This window comes from Eretmochelys imbricata, chromosome 4 (genome assembly GCF_965152235.1).
Source record: "Eretmochelys imbricata isolate rEreImb1 chromosome 4, rEreImb1.hap1, whole genome shotgun sequence".
Taxonomy (NCBI): Eukaryota; Metazoa; Chordata; order Testudines; family Cheloniidae; genus Eretmochelys; species Eretmochelys imbricata.
In genome coordinates this window covers 35684851-35707728 of record NC_135575.1, presented here as the reverse complement: position 1 = coordinate 35707728, position 22878 = coordinate 35684851, and the positions used below count along the sequence as shown (strand labels likewise).

Below are 22878 nucleotides of genomic sequence, written 5' to 3'. Positions count from 1 at the left end.
TCATTGGGATGGTTTGTCCCTGTAACCTCAACAGGGATTCCTTGAAATACAGCCAGCTCTCCTGGACTCCTTTCCCCTTCAAGTTAGTCCCCCAGGGGATCCTGGCCATCCGTTCCCTGAGGGAGTCGAAGTCTGCTTTCCTGAAGTCCAGGGTCCGTATCCTGCTGCTTACCTTTCTTCCCTGCGTCAGGATCCTGAACTCAACCAACTCATGGTCACTGCCTCCCAGATTCCCATCCACTTTTGCTTCCCCCACTAATTCTACCCGGTTTGTGAGCAGCAGGTCAAGAAAAGCGCCCCCCCTAGTTGGCTCCTCTAGCACTTGCACCAGGAAATTGTCCCCTACGCTTTCCAAAAACTTCCTGGATTGTCTATGCACCGCAGTATTGCTTCCCCAGCAGATATCAGGAAAATTAAAGTCACCCATTAGAATCAGGGCATGCGATCTAGTAGCTTCCGTGAGCTGCCGGAAGAAAGCCTCATCTACCTCATCCCCCTGGTCCGGTGGTCTATAGCAGACATGTATATTGCCTTTGATCAAATTTACAGTAACATGGCCTACATCAGTGTATATTATGGAGAAGGATGCAGATGACTGAGGAGCATGTGTTACAAATCCCCTTGGAATTGGCTGGTAGTCTTCGAACTGATACACATAGGCTTCTTCATGGCATATGAGAAGCAGAGCAGGGGAGGCTTTCTCTTGTGCCACCAAATTCTAAGAAAGCTTCACTTAATGTCTTCCATTCTTGTAACTCTGATGGAGAAGAGAAGTACACAACACCTAGGCATTCTCCTGTTTTATGGATATCATGTGATAAATATGAGGTATAACCTTTTCTGTTCCTTAAATGTGTCATTTCATCTACAAATTCTTCTGAGCTAATCTCCTCTGAACCTGTCCACTGTGGCAGGCTGTATAATAAAACACAGTATGCAACTGTAAATAGCAAGTACACTGTTTATGGTATAAGTTTGAAAGCAATCTTTGTGTAAACTTTTAAACTCACAGGTCATTTCAATCAGTGAATCTTTCAAACTGCCTCTTATCTTTCTTGTGCTGGATGTGGTACATTTGTAAAGGGATCCATTAAGATCATTTGGAAAGAGTAGCCAAAGTCACTTACAACATTAATAAGCATCAGTCAGTAGAAAAGTTTCAACTTCATAATATGCAATTATTCAATTAGTTATTTAATGCAGCAGTTCAGTATACCTTCAAGATAGCCAGTTAGAGATTGGTTGAACATGATTTCACTCTGAATGAGTGGCAGCATCTGAAAGGCACATTAGTATCTTGTGTGAATTCAGTATATGTGACAAAGAAGTTATTAATTATATTCCTTGGCTCATTCACTATATGCATATGGATGTTTTGGGAGTGCTTCCTGATCTCTTTCATCCCTTTCATTATCAAAGGTGCCACAGAGAGTACAGAACTTCAGTCAGTTATTTCCAGGACTGTGGTGAAGCCAGCTGTGACATATTGTAGAAACTTTTCTTGACCATCTGTTGCTGTTTAGGAATGGCTGGAAACTTAATGAGCATCTGAATGTTTTCCACCATGTCATTCAGGAAAATGAGTAAAGCACCTAAACACAGAATATTGACTCATCTCTGTGACATCTCATGTTAGCCTTTAGTAAGACCCTATTACTGATGCCAAAAGGATGCAGAATACTTTCAGTACGACAAAAATGTAGTAACTTTGTTTTATCCTACTCTTCAAGAAGTCATAAAAAGTACATACAAAATGGCTCACCTATTGAAATCGGAGGCATTTGTAATTTCATTCATTTGTGATCTCTAGACCTTCTTTCAAGGTGTTCTATTAGCCTGGTTCAATTTTGTGGCATTTAATCAATACAGTCATTACATTTTACATTATCCCAGCTTTACCTTTACCAGAAGATAAGCTGTTTGCAATAGTTGGCCCAATATAGTATATTGTGCGAGAACAGGCTTTCCATCAACAGTAGACATAATCTGTCTTCTTGTTCCTCTCATTTTATGAGACAAATACTGGGGCAAATCTTGAGGTCCCAGCTGAGTTTTTAAATCAGCCCTTATTCAAGCAAACTCTCATTGAAGGATTTGGCTTCTCTGCCCTACTTGTTTTGTGACAGGGAGAGACCTACATATAAGAGTTTGCTCTATTCTCAACACTGAGAGAGACTATAGAGTTGCCAACTCAGTCACCTACATCTTTCTACGTAGTTGCTTATACAGGCCATGTGATTTCAATCCAAGCCAACGTACTCTGTTCCCAGCTGCATGACATCATTAGAAATTTTGCCTGAGTAAGGACTCAGTAAAAACTGGCTAAGGACCTCAGGGTCTGTCCCATATTCGCTTTATCGAAAGCAAAGACAATTCCAACCTTCATTTATATTTTGTATTTGAATTTCATTTTTTCTCTCTCTTACTATATCCCAGGATCTTGTTCTTTGCTTGCACAGTAGGACTTAGTGGCCTAAGAATCATGTTTGAAATACTTAAAGCTTTTCAGAACCAAAGTTTTAAGTTCTGGAAGAGTCAAATAAACTTTGCATCCAATAGAAAAGTGACTCCCATGCAGACAAAACTTTAAAAACAAAAGCCAAAATTTTCAAACCTGGGTGCCTAAAGTTAGGATCCTAAATCCCTTATTTAGATGCTATTGAACTGGCTTGCCATGGAGATGCTTACTCTCTATTCTCTTTTTCTTTGGCCTGGTCTGTTTAGTCCTTGCTCTGTTTTTTGGCATTAGAGGGGCTGACAGGTTTCCAAGGCATGGTAGATCCTTTGCCTGGTTCTCTTTAGAGAGGAATCCACAAGCCATTCCTGTGTTCTTCAGGTTTTCCTTTCTCTCTTTAAAAAAATTCACAACAGGTCTTAGTTTTCCATGGTGTCTCCCTTACTGGGAAGAAGGGAACTCTTATATCTCTGCTCCTGTTTCATGCATGTGTTGCTGCCAAGCTACAACTTTTATTAGTCCTAGAGACCATCATTCCAAAAATTCCTTCTTGCTGGGCAGAAATCAGAAAAAAGATCAGGGCTGGATCTTGAACCCCTCTAAACAGAGCAGTTCACCTTGTGACTGGCATCTAAATAAAAATCCTTTGATTTTCAGAAGTGCTGAACAGCTCACTGAAGTCACTGAAAACTGAAGAAATTCAACCCCAAACTATCTTTTTGAACACTTTCACAGCTTCCTAATATGCATGTGCCCCCATTTGAAATCCCTGGTGAAACATGCAGGCTGGTTAACTCCTACGCTTTCCTCATCCAAATAATGATGTCCTGGGGGTAGGTTATCTCTGGGAGTAGAAAAAATAGATAGTGCATGCAGGTCAAATGCTGGAGAGTAGAGTTCAATGAAATGTGTGTCGTGATAAAAATGGACAGTGGGAGGAAGTAGTATCAGGAGGGTTTATACTGTTTGTTACATTGATTTATAGACCTGCTTTCAAAAGTAGGTACATGGAATTATATGTACAAAAATAATACACAGTTGTACACCTAATTTGAATATGCCGTTACCAGGATTGTAATAGATGCATAAATCAGGTAGTTGGATGCACAGAAAGTAGTTACACAACTAACTGTACATTTGCATGCCCACTTATCTAATTTCCTTATGTCACTATGGCAATTGCACAAATTAGGCATGTAATTGCCCAGACCTAATTTTGAAAATCAAGCCCAGAATATGAACTCCGCATTGACAGTGGACTGTGAATGAACGACTAACTGTTGCAGGTGGCAAGAGCATTTGCTATGGCATTCCTCAGGATATATGCAATTCTTTGTAATCCCTCAGAAACAATATCCTCTAAATCCACAAAAGCCGGGATTTCTTTCCTGGAAAAGACACTAACGTACTAGGGAAGTGAGAAAAGGGTAAAACGTAAGTAACTGAAACACAGGATGTGAATTCTGTTTCCCCAAAAGCTGTTACAGGTTAAAAGATGGATTTGGTAGAGTGAAACTGGTTTACAGTGTCTTTTAATTTGCTTCTTTGTGCTAGATAAAGTCAGTCCAAATTTAGAATCCAGTTGAATAATCTGAGAGTCCAATTAGCAGACCCATGTATTCAGAAATCAGGGATTTTATCAGCCATAATGGAGACCTCAAATAGTAAACTGAAAACACTCTTATGATGTAATGCCACCATAGAAAATGTTTTCTTGATTTTATATAGTCATAAATGAGTAAAAACAGTTGCAGTTCATTTTTAATATTAGCAACAAAAGCCCCTTAAATTTATCATCTAATTTGGTTCTAGAGGAAAACAATTTTTTGGACAGACTATAGAGTCTCATTCTTTTCTTCTAATAATTTAGCAGATCAATCATTGCAAAAGTTGGCTGCCTTTAGGAAAAAACAAGGCTCTTATTACAACAAATGTTTTTACTGTAATCCTCAAAAGCAGGTATCGTGCTGACTTGAATTCTAATTAGCCTTTAAGTAAGAAGTATTCTGTATGACTAATGCATGGAGAATCATGACACATTCGTCAGAATTATTGCTGATACTTTTAGCACCCTTGCAAATCAGCACATATTTTTCAAGCACCACTGCACTTTTCTTAAAATGAAAATTGGACTCACTAAAAGGCAATAAATGTTGTAGAAAACGGAGTCTGGTTATAAGCTGAAGCTTTGGGTTTTTAGGCAGGTTAAAGAATAATACACTTTTGCCTCTAACGAATCATAAAAACTGAACAAATGGTCATAAATACAAAACCAGAGAGATTTTTCCAAGTTAAGAAGTTGATTAGGCAACTGGGTTGATCAGAAAGTCAAAATATGGTTTCATGGGTGATGAGGGAGCCGGGGAGCCTGTGCAATGGGGCACCTATGGAGCCAATTCTGAATTAGTGTCAGAAATCAAAACAGAGGTCTAAGAAAACGTGGATCATTGTTTATGGGGTTTACCTTTACCCCCTTCATTTCCTTACCGTAAGCTCACTATTGTAGTCCTTCTGAAAGCAAAATAGGAAGTAAAGGACAGCAGATGCCAGTGTCTGAGACTCAACAGAGGAGGCAGTGGCTCAAATTCAGGCCTGATGTACTTCATTGCTTTCACTGAAGTTGCTTTATTTTGTTCTTTTTAATCTCAATCTGCCTCTAAATCTCTTAATAGCATAAAGGAAGGAATACAGCTCATATTGTTTCTATTTTAAATATGCCTAGGCATGAGTCATGAGAGTCTTTTAGGGCTGGCACATCCCTATGTATGATGGGCTAACTATATATCTGGTTGACTGGATAAAATGAGGATATTCCGTTTGCACAGTCCATAGCTCTCCTTGCTAATAGGAGCAAAAATGGAAGAGGGCATTGAAAAAATGGATTGGACCTTCTCTGCAGTGGGCTATCTTGGGTCTGGGGCTCTGCAGTGTGCATGGGGGCGGGGCGGGTGGTACGTTGCTGAGCAAGGGGCTGGTGGGTCATGGAGGATCTGCCATATGCAGCCATTAGCAGAGAACTCCAAAGCATATAGCTACAGAGGTTCATGCTGGAAGCAATATTAACTTTAAAGAGGGGTTTGCAGTAAATCACTGGGGTGGTAGAGTGAGTGGTTGTCAAATGGGAAGGACAAGTGTTTGGCAGGTTTGACGGGGGGTCTGTAAGGCTTAAGCCTGTATTCCTTGGAGATTCCTGGTCTAAATGTCCTTTGCCCTCCCACTTCCATGTAACTACCATAAACGCTTCAGACCGAGGAACCTCTGATCACTATAACACAGCTTCACATGGTGTTCTGGGAGGGTCTTTGCCCTGGCAAGATTTTTTTCTATGGCAGGGAGAATTGGGCCCATATTTTTTTATTGCCTTACATAAGTATTTCAATGAGAGAATTAAAATACCTTTAAATTTCCTAATAATATAATTTCTGCATCACTGACTGCTAGAGGTCAAAAATATGCAGTTTTGTTGTGGCTGCATTGGTCCCAGGGTATTAGAGAGACAAGGTGGGTGAGGTAATATCTTTTATTGAACCAACATTTGTTGGTGAGAGAGACAATTTCAAGCTTTCAAGCTTAAGCATCTCTCTCACCACCAACAGAAGGTCAAAGATGTCAGCAAATTTTTAAAAAGTTGTCAGGCTCTTTGGTACAATTTTTGTTTTTAAGGTTCAGTTTATTTGTGCATACATAGTTCTGACTGAGAAAGAAATTATGTCATTAAAACATTAATGATAAAAGCAAGGCCCTACTTACTCCTTTGCAACCAAATGTATACTACTTACCAACAGTTGTTGCGTATATATTTAGTTTATGTGTTATTCTAAGCAGCATATTTATATTATTTTTAAAGTCCATATGCTACAGAAATATTTTCCAGGCACTTGATGCAGAGTAGACCTATTTAAAGTGTTAAGTGTTAAATAATTCTGTTGATCTGCATATGAACTGTGAGATGACGACACAACCTAAGTCAGTAAGTGGTTAGAAATCTACAGCTAATAAGTTGCAGTGTAAATCCTTCAACAAATTACTGGTGATTAAAATGCCGTTAGCACAACAGGTGGTGTTTTCACCATTAGGGGGCTAAAAGCAAAGTACAAATTTGCAAGGTATGGCAAGCAAGATACCCACAGTAAATGGTGTTGCTCTTACCCTTAGCCTCTCATATTAAATCTTGTCTCCACTTCCTCACATAAAAGTTTTGATAAATGTGAAACAGTCACTGAAGAATTTGTCTAGATAATAATCTTCGTAAAAAAAGTAGACTGTCTTCAAAAAAAAGTTTAACATAATTATAAGCTTCCCTATTGCTGAATCTGGAAGCCCTTTTAAGTATAAAATATTAGCTAAATATCTATCTAGCTTACATTCTGTTAGATGTCCGACACACCATTTGTTTTAATGGACTAACACATTTTTTCATTTTGATGTCCCGTGTTTACCTGATTAGGAGCTAAAATAATACTAACAAGGTTTGCAAAAAGTATCTTTGTAGTTTGTCATTTGCCAAGATAGCAACTCTGCATTGCATGAACACTCATAGTGAAATCAAAGAGGTATGGATTATTGTTTCTGGTGGTTTGATGTGATCACATTCAACCAACTAACAAGTGTAAACTCCTCAGGCACTATGCAGCCTTAATATGGACTCACAGACAGTCCCCTGGGGCATTCTGAACTATCTTGCCACCCAGGCAAGCTTGACACTGTGATAGATGGTCATTTTACACCAAAGATCACAAAATAGTCAGGGTACTCCAAGTGCCAAAGGACCAGTCACTTACCTCAGGTCAATTTGCACCTTAGATCTCACACCACAGACAACACTTGTAGACAAACCTCTAGTAAATTAATTAAAGGTTTATTAACAGACGCCATGTCAACACCACCACTTATGTCAGCAAAACTAATGTCACTCAGAGGCGTGAAAAAAACGCTCCCCTGAGCAGTGTTTCACCGGCATAAGTGGTAGTGTGCACAGCACTGTGTTGGCGGGAGAGCTTCTCCCACCGATATAGCTACCTCCGCTCCTTGGGCGTGATTTAATTACGTCGACATGAGAGCGCTCTCCCGTCGGCATAGAGCAGCTACACGAGAGAACTGACAGCAGCTCAGCTGCCTCGGTACAGCTGTGCCACTGTAAGGTCTCTAGTGTAGACAAAGCCTAAGAAAAAGAAATGAGAGTTATTTATGTGGTTGAAACAGGTAAACATACACACACACACGAGTTGCAGTCTTAGGTTTCAGATGGTGGTAGAGTGCTGAAATATGCCATCTCTTTAAGTCCTTTAGGGCTAACTCAGGTTAATCCTGGGGATCTCTTCCTTATGTTTAGGAATCTTTGCCTCTTAGAGTCTGAACTGCATAAAAAAAACTCTAATTCCTTCTGGCCAGGAATTTTTATCCCCATCTGTCTTGAGGCCAAGATGATAGGACGAGCGCTTCTGCATGTCCCCCTCTTCATGGTTGTGTTGGGAGCAATCAACAAAGTTCTTGCTCTTTAATGGCTTACTATGGCCCATTTGGATTCAATAGGTCTTCCTGATGGGCCAGAGATAGCCCCTCCTCATGGGTGGAAACCAGTATTTCACTTGGTGATGTTTCTTTCTTGGCTGGATTTACAGTTTCAGAGAGAACATTTGTACATTACAGAACAAACACTTCAATATTACCTTACTGCATGGGTTAGAGATATTATAAGTGAGATTAATGGACGCAGCAACTTACAAGTATTTCATAAAGTCTGAACACATTGGTACAAGTCTAATACCTATTTTAGCAATGCTAACACATAGGTGAGTCAGACTGATTTCCAGCTACACATCTGATAGCGTTCACTTGAGGCTTTGGGACCTTGGCATGAGCTGACATCTGGTCTACCAGCGTAACAAATAACAACAAATGATATGGGTCCTTTTGCATAATGGAAGTAATTAATAATTTTTGGAATGTATCTTGATATCAAGTAAACTGGTGGAACTTGCCTCAATCCCAACAAATCAATAACATCTTGGTCTGAAAAGTTGGAAAACCTGGGCAGTCTTTGGGATGACAGTTGCTAAGCGAGTGTTTCATAACTAATGAACACAAAAATCTTAAGCTAAAATACAAACAAGCAATCCTCTGTGGGGGTTTTTAAAGCTTCCTGGCAGTACTATTAGTAGAGGAATTGTTGATCCTCTAGAAAATACCAATGGCCAATCTCCTACCACAATCCTCCTGCCTGCCTAACATGTCACCTTCAATATTTCATGCCCCCAGATCAGTTTCCTGCAGCCCGATCTACTTATAATAGATCCTTCAAAGATAAAACTTCTGTTTTGCTTTAAGAAACTGCACCAGGTGTTTAGATAAGTCAAGGTTAAAGGTCATCTTGATTTTATAGACAGCAGTGTTCACTTCAGCATCTCAGGGTCTGAGAATCTATGGATTGTCTGGATGGTGACATGACACTTATCTGCTACCCGACTGCAAGCTGCATTAGCTTATATCTAGAATCAGTTTCCAGGACCACAGCTTTTGTCCCCAGCACCTTATGCCTATTGATGCTGAAGTAAAGATGACTAAATGCAAATGTGAAAGATACCTAGTGCTTACTTAATCAGTGATGCAAGGTGAATTTAGTTTTTGAGGATGCATTTTAAACAGACTAACACAAGAGCAAATATGATTAATCATCTATGATGACATTAACCCCAGTTTGGAGGGTCTATTTGAGCCTTTCATGTGGGCCCTAGTTGGGGGTAGAGGGCTTGGCATGAGTGCTCTGCACGGGGTGAATTTTTCACCTATCATACCTACTAGAAAAATCCTTTGCTAAACTAAAATAGATGAGTGTGTGTGACAGCAGGTACCGTGAATCCTAGTGGCATTATGTGCTTACATTAAAGGATACTGCATCCCACAGTAGTTAGAGCCTGATTCTCATCTTACTTAACCAATGGAGATAAGAAGTAACTGCAGTGAGTCAATTGTTACACCAGTGTAAAAGATCTGTGCAAATGTGATCAGAACCAACCCTTACTGTTGTATTCCTGTGGCAATATGCTGGGTTAGATTTTTACTGTCAAGTATTATTTTTACCAAATCATAGTCTTGATTTTCTAGTTATAATCCTGTATGGCTTCTGTGTCATGTCTGTAGCAGGGACTAATCAAAATGATTTTCCCTTTTCCTCTGCATTGCAGGGGCATCAGTGTACGTTACTGAGATAAAACTGTTTGTTTTCATTATGTTTCACACACTTATAAGTCATTTGATTTGTTATCTGAGCAGCGTAGATTATGATAAAGCAGAAATCTGGCAATATTAGCACTATACAGTAGGTAGGATGAACATATATTGTTTGCAAAGCAAACATTTCCTTTATGAGTAGCTGACAGAAAAGCCAGGGAATGGGCTTCCTACAGTTTCCTGCACGTATTGTGAATGGCACATAAGTACTCTTTATGGATATTTTCTGTCAGTAAACATGCTGTAGTTACACTGAAGAGCTGTTAGAGATACACAGACAATGTATAAATTATATTGTTAAAAAAATGATTTTTTTAAAGTTTGAAACTTAGTTCTGTTCGCAAATCACTCTTATATTTGAACAGCTACCTATTTACCTTATATTTAAAGCTACCTATTTGGTCATGCGAATTTCCTTGAAAATACATTATATTCCATTTGTGCCTGATGTTTCCCAAGGGGTTCCTGGGGTTGTGCACCTCTCTACCACCTGCCCTGTCTATGCTTGCTTGGGTCAGCTCCCCTGACACCGCCAGCTTCTAGCAACGCAAGCACTGCCTTCCAGGCCTCCACAGGCCTTGCTCTCTGTACAGGTCAACAATAGGCATACTCCAATACCTGCATCATCCAAGCATCTCCTGGGAGTGCCCTGCCCCTGATCCACTGGGCACTCTGACTTCCCAGGTCCTCTGTTCCCAAAGAAACAGTACACCACAGCTTACCAGTTACACCATAGAACACAGCTTCGCTTAACACACAGCACTTAGATTTGTTTATTGAGAAAGCAAGTTTCTGTAACAAAGAACAGGGATTCAATGATAGCAAGTTGAAATGTTGGAAACGAAGGGTTACATATAAAATAAAATCATAGCACACATGCTAGAGCCTAAACTTAACTTCCTGTCATTGTCATTTCATACAGAGCAAAAGGTCACCCAAAATCCTTCCAGCACATTAGAGCCAGGTGTGGCTGTGATCTTCCATTTATGAGGGAAGCACACTGTCATGTTGACTCCTCAGTGGAAAGATCCGGAGTTTGTCTGTGTCTCTGCAGTTGTAGTCCAAAAATCCATTGTCTTCACTTGCAAACAGGATAATCCTTGCTGCGTCTGTTTTCCTGTCTAGGATCTACCCTGGAGACTTTGCAGTCACTTGATAAGCATTTTGCTCAGACCATAAAATTAGGCGTGACATATACAATAATCAGTGTACATGTAGACGGATAGATAAACATCTTCTGCCTGAAAAAAATCTGTTTCTCACCTTTTGGTGACCAGTCCCAAGTCACAGACCTTAAGGACATAATTATCAATGTAGATATACATAACTCTTTTTATATTATCCACACATAAGATTCACAATTATTATGAGGACCAGTGTGACACAGGCTTTCAGTAGAGACCTGTGTGACACTCACTGGCAAAATAGTATGTAGATACCAGACCAATGGGATCCCGGTAACCCTTATGCATCCCTATGGCCATCTGCCATTTGGAACCAAGAGGTCCCGGGTTCACAGTGCCCTTCCTGGTTTTGGTGCTTGAGTACAGAGATATAACCATGCTCCAGCAATGATCTAGGAAGACTATAAGCAGAGCTGTGTTCATTTTTTTTTTCTTCCCCTGCTTTGTGGCCCTTCGCAACTGTAGTGATTAGATCAATTTTCCATTTTATCTATCTATCACTTCCCTCTTGGCTCAAGTACAGTAGCTTGGATTCAGAGTAGCAGCCGTGTTAGTCTGTATTCGCAAAAAGAAAAGGAGTACTTGTGGCACCTTAGAGACTAACAAATTTATTTGAGCATAAGCTTTCATGAGCTACAGCTCACTTCATCTGATGTGATTTATTTTCCCTCACTACTAGTACTGCACATCTGCCACTTCCGTCCGGGGCATAATGTGAGTTTGGAATTTGGCCCTTGTCTTTATACATTTCAGACATGTCTACACTAGACAAAAAAACTTGAGGTAAGGTACTTTGTCCTTCATGTGAAGTTGCTCGTAAGTCTGTGAAGGTTGGACCCCACACCAAAGCTGAATCTGCTGAGACATTCAGAAGTGCCACCAGAAGCCAGATTGCTCTTCTGGAGAAGCAGAAATCTGTAAGAACATCTGCTGATGTCCTAATTCCTCCCTTTTTTTAGCTGCAGGAGTTTTTAGGGCATTTGCAAGTATCAACCCCATCTCCACAGGAGGCCTTAAGATATTCGGGAGTGGGGGGGAGGGGCGGAGAACAGCCACAAGGGGCATGGCCCTGGCAGGTGGCAGCACAGTAAAGTACATGAACACGCATAGATGTGGCATTAAGCACATCAACCTATGTATTTTTGAGGGCAACAAGTATTTTTTTCTATTTAAAATGGCACAACAGGTATTTATAAACCATATTTCTGTCTGTAAACTGTAGCCCCCTCACCCCAGCAGTTTGCATCAGTGACATTATTACATTGAGAAATGTAGTACGATATCACTGAAACGAGCTGAGGTGACTTATCATCCAGGAACATTAACAGATGTGGACTTTTTTCTGAACAATAAGAAAAAGTAAAAGACAAAAGAATAATTCTATGAGCATATGATTTGCCAAACACACTCCTATCTGTGGTCCAAAAGCAGTCATAGTAGGTGCCAGAATGCTGGCTGGCAGAAGGCCCATCCAGAGCTTCCCTGAACCCCCTTATGAGCACAAATAAACCACTCAGATGGGTTATATTTAGGGGTCATTCCCAGGTCAGGGTTATAGTTCTGTATCTGTACAGATTAATGCCTCACCCCTATACCTTACTCCAGAAGGAAAGTAGGAATATGATGGGCTGAGCTTTCCAGATAAAGAGAGAAAGTGGAAGCCTTTTATGTACTTCGATTTTCCCACTACACCTATCCCAGGCCCAAGGATATTACACAATTTATAGAAAACTATTTTGATAAAATATTAAAGCAGGTCTCGATATAAACCCTGCACTCTCAGATCATGGAAGTAAAACCACAGACCTTGTACAATATCCTCCATGTTTTCTGTTACAAAGCACCTGTAGAGCAATCTCTCTCCAGGCTTGGGGGAAGGCTGGGACTGCAGTGGAAAGATTTTGCCAGCACTCCTTTTATAGTGTATGAAGTTTCTAGTATGAGCCTATGCACAATGGTCTGCCAGAATTCAAGCCAAAAGCTTTTTGTTAAGATCTTTGTATAACATTTCTAAGCTTGGCCTCTGATAGACAGAAGTTGGGTCATGGAATCAGTACTTGTTTCTTCCCCTAGAAATCATAATTAACAGGTCAAGTAATAAATCTGCCGAGTTGACCAGGTGATAGTTTGTGTTGGTGTGCTGTAAAATAATTTTGAGCTGTCAAGCTCCTTCCTAATTTTAAAATAAATTATTGAAATTCCATGGCTGTGGAGGCGAAGTGCTTTTTTCATTAAAAGGGAATGCCTCCTTCCACAGTGAATACCCAAAGGTTACTCTCACTGGTATGCACTAACACAGTTACATTACAAAGACAGCATGTGAACTATAGGATTATTTTTATTGTTATAACATACCCTCTAACCTCATTAAGAAATACATGCTTCTGCATTATTTATTTCCTACTAATTTCCTCGCTTCCCCCTCTCTTTTTGTGCTTTAGCAGATATGCTGGCCTTTATTTCATACCACCAGTGGTACATTGATCAGTGATAGCAGTGATTTTCATATGTAAATATGCAAGAAACCTCCCTGAGTTCATAACCTGCACTGTTTTTCTCACCAGTGCACCATACCTGTAATTCCATGCCGATGAGCAAGTTGATATTTCCCTTTATTTTCTAATTGGAATTAAAAGTTATTCAACCATATGTCTCCCTTTATCAATGTAAATAATTTTGTAAACAAGGAATATGGATGTGTCTGTCATTCTAGGTATTTAAAATAGCAAGTGTTTGTGATTTCTTTTAAATGAAGCCATTAATGATCTGCTGCTGTGAGGTGCTGTTCTTCCCCAACTCCCACTGACTTCAGCAGGGGCTGAGGGTACTCAGCGCCCAGAAGAATCAGTCTGCATAAAGCCAAGTAGAATTTTTGTTCTTAGATTCCGGGGATACCACTAAAACTTATATGTGAACATTTTTTTAAAAAGCGATTGTTGGCTCAGTAGTATTTTGGCCACCTGCACTCATGATGGCTGGTAGCTAAACCTCTTCTTGATTCAGATTCTTGGGGGAAAATGTAATGCTAGGAACCATGAGGCCTCATTCAGAAAGAGCCTGTAAAGAAAAACGTATGGTTTGTCCCTTACAGACCATACAGAGTTATTTAAAACTTTTTGTAGTTGCTAATCTAGAACGTGATTGTCACTGCTGTTCCTTAGACATGCAGGGGAGTGAGAGGGGACAAGACCCTCCTTACTCCCTACTCAGCTGTGTTCAGATTGCGACTGACCATGGTGGGAGAGAGCAGGGGCTACTTACCTGTTATTCCGGTCTGCAGATAAATGGGCAGGGAGGGTACAGGGAATGAAAACCCACCTACTCCACCCCATCTACTCCCTGAATCCACCATGATGTTAGTCTTGCCATGGTGGATTTTTGTTTCATAAATTGCATCATAATCTAGGGTCATGTTAACAGTCCTTAGCTTCATAAAAACAAGATTTGCAGCTTTCAAGTTTGTTTTTCTCAAACTACGTGAAGCTTTGCTCCAAGAAGTATGCTGATGGAAATAATCCCTGATTAATTAATCATCCCTAATTAATCTCTCTATAGTTGTTGGATCACAGCAGGAAAGCCCTGAAGGATCAGGGAAAATACTATTAAAAGTAAACTGATTTTATTGTAATAAATTTCAATTAAAAGAAGAATAATCTAATATGCTTTCATCTGTTAAAGGGTGAACCAGGTTTCATTGGTCCACAGGGAGAACCTGGATTACCAGGGTTACCAGGAACAAAGGTAAGTTTAGTTTCTACCACACACTCGTCCATATTATATTGGGTTCTTTTGTGTTAATGATCAAAAAAAAGTTAGTGAAGTTGAGGGTCTATAATCAGTCATTTAAGGATGAAAATCCTTATAAGAATGTGGTACTTGTAAAAAAACTGCCAAAAAGTTTAGAGTTCAGGTTAAAATTTTAAAGTATGCCCAAAATTTGGAAATATTAAAATTAATGCTTTGGGTACCCAGGTTACTTTAAATTGGCCTACAGCGTGCCCTGAGAAAACCAGAAAGTCAGAGTACTTAATCATTCATAGGCGTCTCAAGCTCCTTAGCTGCCTTAGTCAACGTAGCCTCTCTAAAGCTACCGAATGCCTAAATTAGGCCATGAGAGCCAACATGCCAGTATGGACAATCTATCTTAATAACTATTAAGAAATAGACTCCAAGCAATGAACCTTTGATCCTGTGCACTAGATCTTGGATATATAAATCCATTAATAAAAACATTGTTCTTCCTCTCTCCTTCTGTCTGTTCTTTTGCAACTGAGCGGGAAATAAAGTTAAAAGAATTTTTGAAGTCTTGTGGACTCACCAATTGAGAGCCAAATTTTGTGAACCTATTGTCCCGTTCACTTCAGATTTGGAAGAAAAAAACAGAACTCCAGACCAATTCTGAAGTCAACTTTCCATTTTTAAAATGTTGTATGTGTTTTAAGGTAATGCTGGAGAATGCAAAACAAGCTTTGAATGGAAAGTTTCAGTCTTAACTATGGAATGGTGCTGTTTCTGTCCTTTTCTATGAGAGGACATGATTTATTCCTAGGCTTCTAGAGTCCCTAATTGCTTCATTAGCCATCCCCACTCCTTAAATGCAGACCCCAACTCAGTATTCTACACCTGTATTACTTCTAGATGTGACTACTACAATGAACTTTACCTTGGGCGAAGTGTGGAAAGCACTCCACAGCTCTCACTTGTGCAGAATACAGCTGCTCACCTAACCAGGGTGAGCCAGCAAAAGTGATTTGTTTGCTACACCGGCTGCCAATAGGCTCCTAAAAGGCCACCTCTTCATTTCTTACCCATCACATGACCTACACTCATTTAGATCACTGGAACTAACTCACCCCAGGATTGTGAGAAGGGAAGTAAGAGGCAGCACTACTTTAACTTTGCTCCCTTCGGTCTATGTCTTATTCTGGTCTTTTGTTACATACTGTTTCTCAGATAATACAGTCTTGTTCAACAGAAAATGACTCAGATTAAGTTACAGAAAACATCCACTTCTGCTTTCAGGAATGCTGTAAATTTACCTAGGAAAAATGTTCTCCATCTCATTATAGCTCTCACATGAGCTTGAAAGTACATCCTATTTAGTTTTTCTGAACTGACTTTGTACTATACTAAAGGTTGCCTGTGGTTTGTGATGCATACATACATGTGTGTTGTAATCTTTGACAGGGTGAAAGAGGAGAAGCAGGGCCTCCTGGAAAGGGTGAGCGAGGTGAACCTGGAGTTCCTGGGCTAAAGGTCAGCCTGATTTAACACTGGCATTTCAATAATTGCTTTGAATAACCAGAACAAAACTTTGCAAATGAGCTTTAAAGGAGAACAAGGTAAATTCATCCCTGTACACTGCTACTAGTCAGGCAGCTAGCCTCTGCCACCATGGCTACACTGCTATTTTTAGTGTGTTAGATCAATCACAGCTAGTGTGTGGACATCTGCCTGAGCCGGAAATTATATCTCCGGCTGCAGTGTAGACATACCTACAGTTTAGTCCAGAAGTCAGTGGTAGTATAATGTTCAGAACTGCAGAATTAGGCCCTAAGTGGAATCCATTATTTGGACTGAAGGAGACAGATCCTCAGATGGTAGAAATTGTGATGGAGCTATGGCAATTGACAAAAGATGAAGCTCTGCCCTGATGTGTCTATAAGCACCCTAGTTTGAGCTTTTTGAACACTGTGACCTTTCAAGTTCAGAGAAAATCCATTTTGCTTCTTGTTTTCTAATTTTGTAAGAAAAAATAAAGAAATAATCCTCAATACATTTTAATATCTTCTGAGCATTTTCTACTGGATTGGTGCTTGAGTTTTCTACTCTTAGCATATCTTTAAATGGTAGTCCGGCTTCTCTGTCAGGTAGATTTTTATTTATCTATACTTCCTGGGAAAACTGTTGTGGTAACACTTTGTTTTAGCAGTACTATCTTGTAAACACTTAGCGGGTCTATTAACCTCTCAGTTCTTGGTGGGCCTAGCAGTACAGTTGGCACCCCCTGCAAGGCAAAATTATTTGTGCCAGCCGTCTGCAAGAATCAGTAAGAGAATAGTTGGTGGAATTCCTGTGGAAGAAGGGAACCGACAGTGTGAGCGCATTGATACTAATTCATTATTCTGGGTGCTAAACTAGATGGATTCATGAGGTTGTTCATAGAAAATAAAGTGTTTCCACTGCTCTCTACTACTAATAGCCAGAACTAATTTCTCTTTTCCTCTGCTCTTTCCTTTCTCTCTTTTTTCTTCTGCCCATCTTCTATGTCTTCCTCACACAGGGGAAATCAGGCGAATCTGGAACTAGAGGCCCAAAGGGGTCAAAGGTCAGTGTCAACTGAGTTGCCTCTTTTGGTGTAACATGAAGATTTCCAGGGCAAATTATTAGTAATATCACATCAACTTTGATCTAGAAAGAAATGATAACTGATTCTGCAGGCTTCATACAAGCAAAACTACCAGGGATTTCACTGGGCTTTTTAACTGTAAGGTCTGCAGAATCAAGTGCTATATATTTTGTACACCATGATTGTGCTCTTTCTTTCTCTGTTGTAACATCTTAAAATGATTAGTCTCTTTTTTGTCTGTTCTCTTTTTCCATGTACCTGCTTTATCTCTCTCTGTTTGACGGTTGTGTTTTAATCCATTTTCTTTGGGATTGGAGGAAAGAGCTATTAAAATTGGTACTTTCTACCTTTTGCTGATCCAATAGCCATTGAAAAGTATTTGATTTAAATATAATTTCTTATTGTTATTCTGCTGATGTTTTGTAGGGGGTTCGTGGCTGTTTATTTTGAATCTTGGGCATGAGATGTACCAGGCTTGGGTCTCTCAGATTTGTCTTCTAGATAGTTGAAAAACTACCAAGGACCTTGGCAAAAAGTTAAAGCTTCAATACCATAGTGAATACAAAATCAGTGAAAGTAAAAATTTTCAATGGATTTGCAATATTTTTTGCAAAATCTTACTAGTGTCTGCCAGTTTATACTATGAGGTCCAAACAAAATAAAACCTGAAATATTTATTCTTTTGTTTAATTAAATGACTTTGAGAGAACAAAGCTGTGCTGAGAATCATTTCTATATTGCTTGCAATGTCAACCCTCAATTGGCAGTATATCTCCATTTGGCAAAACACATAAGCACACAATTAAAGTTAAGTAAGTGCTTCAGTCCCATTGACTTCACAAAGTTAAGCATATGCTCATAGTGAATAATAAAATATAAAAAGTGGTTCACAGAACCAAGGTGGTGTAAACAACAATTAAATACTCCTGATTTCTTTTCCTCCTTATGCTGAAGAACTTGGTCTCCACTGGAATATTATTCACAGAATAATGTGGTTTTTTAGGTCTTGTCTACACTACAGAGTTAGGTCAATGTAACTATGGAAGTGTCTACGCTTAATTTTTGCTCCCACTGATGTAACTCGCCTGCCACACCAACTTAATAACACCACCTCCACAAGCAGTGTGGAGTCAAGGTCAATGTAATTAGATCGACACAGCATGAGTGTAGAACACATTGCTTCCGTTGGCTGTTACTGGCTTTCAGGAGCCATCCCACAATCAAAACAGGCACTCCTGTTGAGGACGTGCACCGCCGACACAAGAAGCAAAGTGTAGACACACGCAGGGAATGTAATTACTGTGGCAGCTGTATGCTGACGTAAGTTAGGTCAACTTTACTTTGTAGTGTAGACCTGGCCTTAGTGCCTGATCCTACACCAAGTCAATGGAATTTTCACCACTAAATTCAGTGTGTGCAGGATGATCTTAGAAGCACTTTTCACCCATAGGTTGTCAACATTGACTTTCACAAAAGGGAGCCCTTGGGAGGGGCGGGAGATTGATAAAGGTGTTTGCTTGTCAAAAGAGAGAGAGAGAGAGATGATAAGCACTACTTCTGAGACCTCCATCATTGCAGTATCTGATCACCTTCCTGATATTGTGGTGGGTATCCACACAACATCGCAATGAGGTAGAGAAGTATTATTTTTATTCCCCTTTCAGAGAAAGGCCACCGAGGCACAGCTGACCAGTTTTCAAAGGTATTGAGGCACCTAAAGATGCAGAAAGGTGCACAATGGGATTTTCAAAAGTGCCTGAGCAGATTAGTCACCTAATTCCCAATGGGACTTAGTCACCTGAGCACTTTTGAAAATCTATCGAGGGACCCGTCTGCATTTTTAGGCAACTAAATACCTTTGGAAATCTGGCCCAGAGGGGCTACGTGACTGCCCAGACTTACACAGGAACTGTGTGGAAGAACAGGGAAATGAACTCAGATTTTTAAGCAATACGCCAGTGCCCTAGCCACATGTCCACCAGCCCTCTCCTGTTGCAGAGAAGATGACATGGGATATAGAGCCAGATGGCAGAAATGTTAGTATCTCCTCCCACTATGCACCTCTCTTTTTTTCTCATATGCACCCTTCTCGTATCATTAGTGAATTAATAATCCTTGTCCATACCAGAATCACAAAAGCAAGTATAGATCCAAACAGGAGTAAGAGTAGCAGTATTTAATTGAATTTACTGACACTACTGACAAACAAGAAAGCTTATTGTGGAAGTGACTGTGAATGTGAAATAAGTCCCAAGCACTAGATTTCAGATTATGAAGACAAGGTTCACTCACAGAGTTTGCCCTTATGGATAAAGTTTTCTCCACCCCTCTGAGCTTATTAGTGACAGCCAGGAGGAAAAAGATGAGAGTGAGATGATAAAGATCTTTATTCCGTCTGGGATACTAGGGCAAAGAAATCATTACATGTTGACAACGATGATGTGGTGGTCAGAGAGGCAGTGGCTGAGGAAAGAAGTTCTGCAACCCCAATGGGAATAATGAGCACACAAAGAAATGCATGTGTGGTTTGAAAAATCCCTTTTGAAGAAGTTGTGTGGCAATTCCTGAGGGTATGTCTACACAGCAGTTAAACACACGTGGCTGGTCCATGTCAGCTGACTCAGGCTCACAGGGCTTGGGCTGTGGGGCTGTAAAATTGCAGTGTCGAAATTTGGACTCTGGGACTCCGTGAGGGGAGAGGGTCCCAAACATCTACACCATAATTTTACAGCCCTGCAGCTCAAGCCCTGTGATAATGAGTCAGCAACACAGACCAGCCACAAGTGTTTAATTGCTGTGTAGACATACCCTGAGTGACTTACCCCTTGAGCTTTCTTGTAAAGCTTCTGATAGTGGGGTATCCATGCTATCAAGAATGGGGAAGTTGTTTAAATGACTGAATTTGCAGTCTGCCTTTTATTTGATCCTTTGTTATTTCCAAAGCAACCCCGGTAATGTATTATATAGTAAATGCTACATACAAAGAGCCAAACTCTGTTCTCAGTTGCAACAGTCTCAATCCTTACGTTCCATTGACTTCAGCGGAGTTACCCCTATGTAACTAAAACCCATATTCTATTTGTTTATAACCCATGTCAAGTTTTTTTGTTTTGTTTTTTAAAATAAAGTATATGCTCAACTTGGACAGTAATAAAAATATTTAAACTACCAACAATAAAAACTATTGGACAGATTGTTTATATTTTTTTGCTTACGAATATTACTTTTCCATAGGGTCATCCTGGAGACAAAGGTGATTCAGGAGCAATAGGTCCTAGGGTAAGTGTACTTCATTTTAACCTGTCCAATGGAAATCTCAATTGTTACATGTAGGCCACATCAACAACTACAGGTGAAAGTGAGTTAGCACCAGCTATGGTTAAACATGATTGTTGCTAACATAGTTGTGGCATGAAGAGGGTTTCTAACAGGAGTTCAGTGTCAACAGGGAAATCTATGTTATAAATCATACTCTAGATGCCTAGAAGATTAGTAATATCTTTTACTGGACCAACTTCTGTTGGTGAGAGAGGCAAGTTTTTGAGCTCTGTGTGAGCTCACCCACCTTGTCACTCTAGTATCCTGGAATCGACACAGCTACAACAACACTGCATAGAAGATTAGTCATCCTTCAGTGCTGTTTGGCAAATATTTGCTCTGCTGTGGCAATCACTTGATTTCCAGGTGAAGTTTAAAGTGTTGGTATGGATCTATCCTATAAAATCCTAAATTGTCTGGATCCCACCTTTCTGGAAGATCCCCTCTCCCCCAGACTTTCTCTAAGGAAGGGAGAGAGTTGATTGGGAAGCTGCCTGAGAGGATAGCGGGATTCTGGATTGGACGATGATGTTTGAGATTTGCAAAATTTCATAGGTGGGGTGTGGTTTTTACTTGAATGATCCAAGAGAGTAGGCCTGACACAGCACCTTCTTTCAGTGTTCTATCTAAATAGTTTTATATATCGGTGTTACTGTTTGGAGCACCATTCACTGTGTTATGATTTACTCATTCATATTTATGTTTTTTAAAATGTTTGTTCCTCTTAAAACAACCTTTGGTTTTAGACTAACTTTTGCAGTCTGTGATTTATTGAAAATGCTATAAAATGATAAAATGTACTGTACCAAGATTTACAAAAAAGTTCAGGGAACAAATGTGAATGAATAAATAGTGCAAGTCAGAAAACAACCCTTCTCTACAGTACGTCATGGAAACCGTACAGAAAACATGCTTACGATAATTGTGTTTAAATAGCATTGTTGCTAGCACAGACTCAGCTGCAATGTGAAAGAGGCTTGGGTCAATATTTCTTTTCATAGAATGAGTTTCACGCTTCTGAAAACCTCTTTAATTAAAATATAAAAATATGAGAAAGAAACTAATGAGTTATGGGGCCCAAATGGAAACACAAGATTCAGATCTAAACTTTGCTTCTGGTTCTAATCTCTATTGTGGGCCAACCAAAACCTGGATCTTAGCAACCCTGAACTTTTCAGCGCAGGGAGATCTTTCAAACAAATGCTGATTATAGAATGAAACAGTCTCAGACAGACTAAGAGAGACTAGGATAGAACAATCAGTCACTAAGAGTTTGTGTGCTTGATTCAAATAATGTAGTGTTTGGGTGATATGTTACAGGGCCCGCCTGGACAAAAGGGAGATCAAGGTGCAACAGAGATAATTGACTACAATGGCAATATCCATGAAGCTCTGCAGGTATGTGAGCATAAAGAAGCTCAAATAATTAAATACTGAAAGAACAACTCTTTGGCATAATTATACTTTTGTTTTGCACAGGACATGAAATTACTCCACCATAGTATCTTAAAGATTTGCTGGAAATATTAATTAGGAATCTCTTGTGCTTGGAAGCTAGATTTTCTTGCTGGTGTTAGACAAAGAGTTTCCTTGATGCAGTGGTGAGGGAATTAGCTCTATATATTCCTTGGACTGTATTGACATCATCTGATGAGGACAGAACTGATTCACTGCTGGCTCCACAGCTTTTAGTGCTGAATTCATCTAATAAACCACTTACACAGATCCCACAGAAGTGTCTGCTTTTCAGTTCAAGTAGAATAATATTGACCGTCTCTCTTTGTCTTTGTCTTTTTCTTCTCCTCCTCCTCTTACTCTTTCCACAAAATGTAAAGAGCAGAAACTTTGAGGTTTGGAAACCAACTCACTTGACTCCATTAGCAAGCTGTGGATTCAATCAGCATCTTGAATTAGGATCCTTAGCAGTAAATATATTAAATAGACTTAAGCATTGGCCGCCTTATTTACTCAGCCCTAGAAAAATAAGTGTTTTACATAAAGGGTGAGTGAATGTTCACATGAAAGCCAAGTGTACCAGGGTGACTTGCAAGCTATGAGAACGGTATTTGGTGGTCTTGCTAACTACCAGTTCAGTCCTATGAGATGGAAGCACTCACCTGCAATTTTCATTGTGCCAAATTCTTGGAGGTTCTGGGACTTTTAACTTAAATAGGAGTTTGTAGGAATTTTCAGTATTCAGTGGGTTCTCAGTACCTCTCAGAATGTAAGTAGAAGTTGACAGAGTTTACAGGATCCAGTCCCTCTGTCTGAATGAATTTTTATACAATTTGGGAAGACATCATAAAGAAGCCTGGAGGACTCAGACCAATTTACAGTAGTTC

General features: G+C 39.8%; 1 protein-coding gene across 1 annotated transcript in view; it reads left to right on the top strand.

Moving 5' to 3' along the window:
- The window catches only part of COL25A1 (collagen type XXV alpha 1 chain), a 428953-nt gene that overhangs the window by 359965 nt on the left and 46110 nt on the right, over positions 1-22878 (top strand). The window contains exons 19-23 of the mRNA XM_077814764.1: positions 14548-14610; positions 16057-16125; positions 17153-17197; positions 20453-20497; positions 21857-21934. Coding sequence (XP_077670890.1) covers positions 14548-14610; positions 16057-16125; positions 17153-17197; positions 20453-20497; positions 21857-21934 — 300 coding nt within the window. The remainder of the gene's footprint in view (positions 1-14547; positions 14611-16056; positions 16126-17152; positions 17198-20452; positions 20498-21856; positions 21935-22878) is intronic.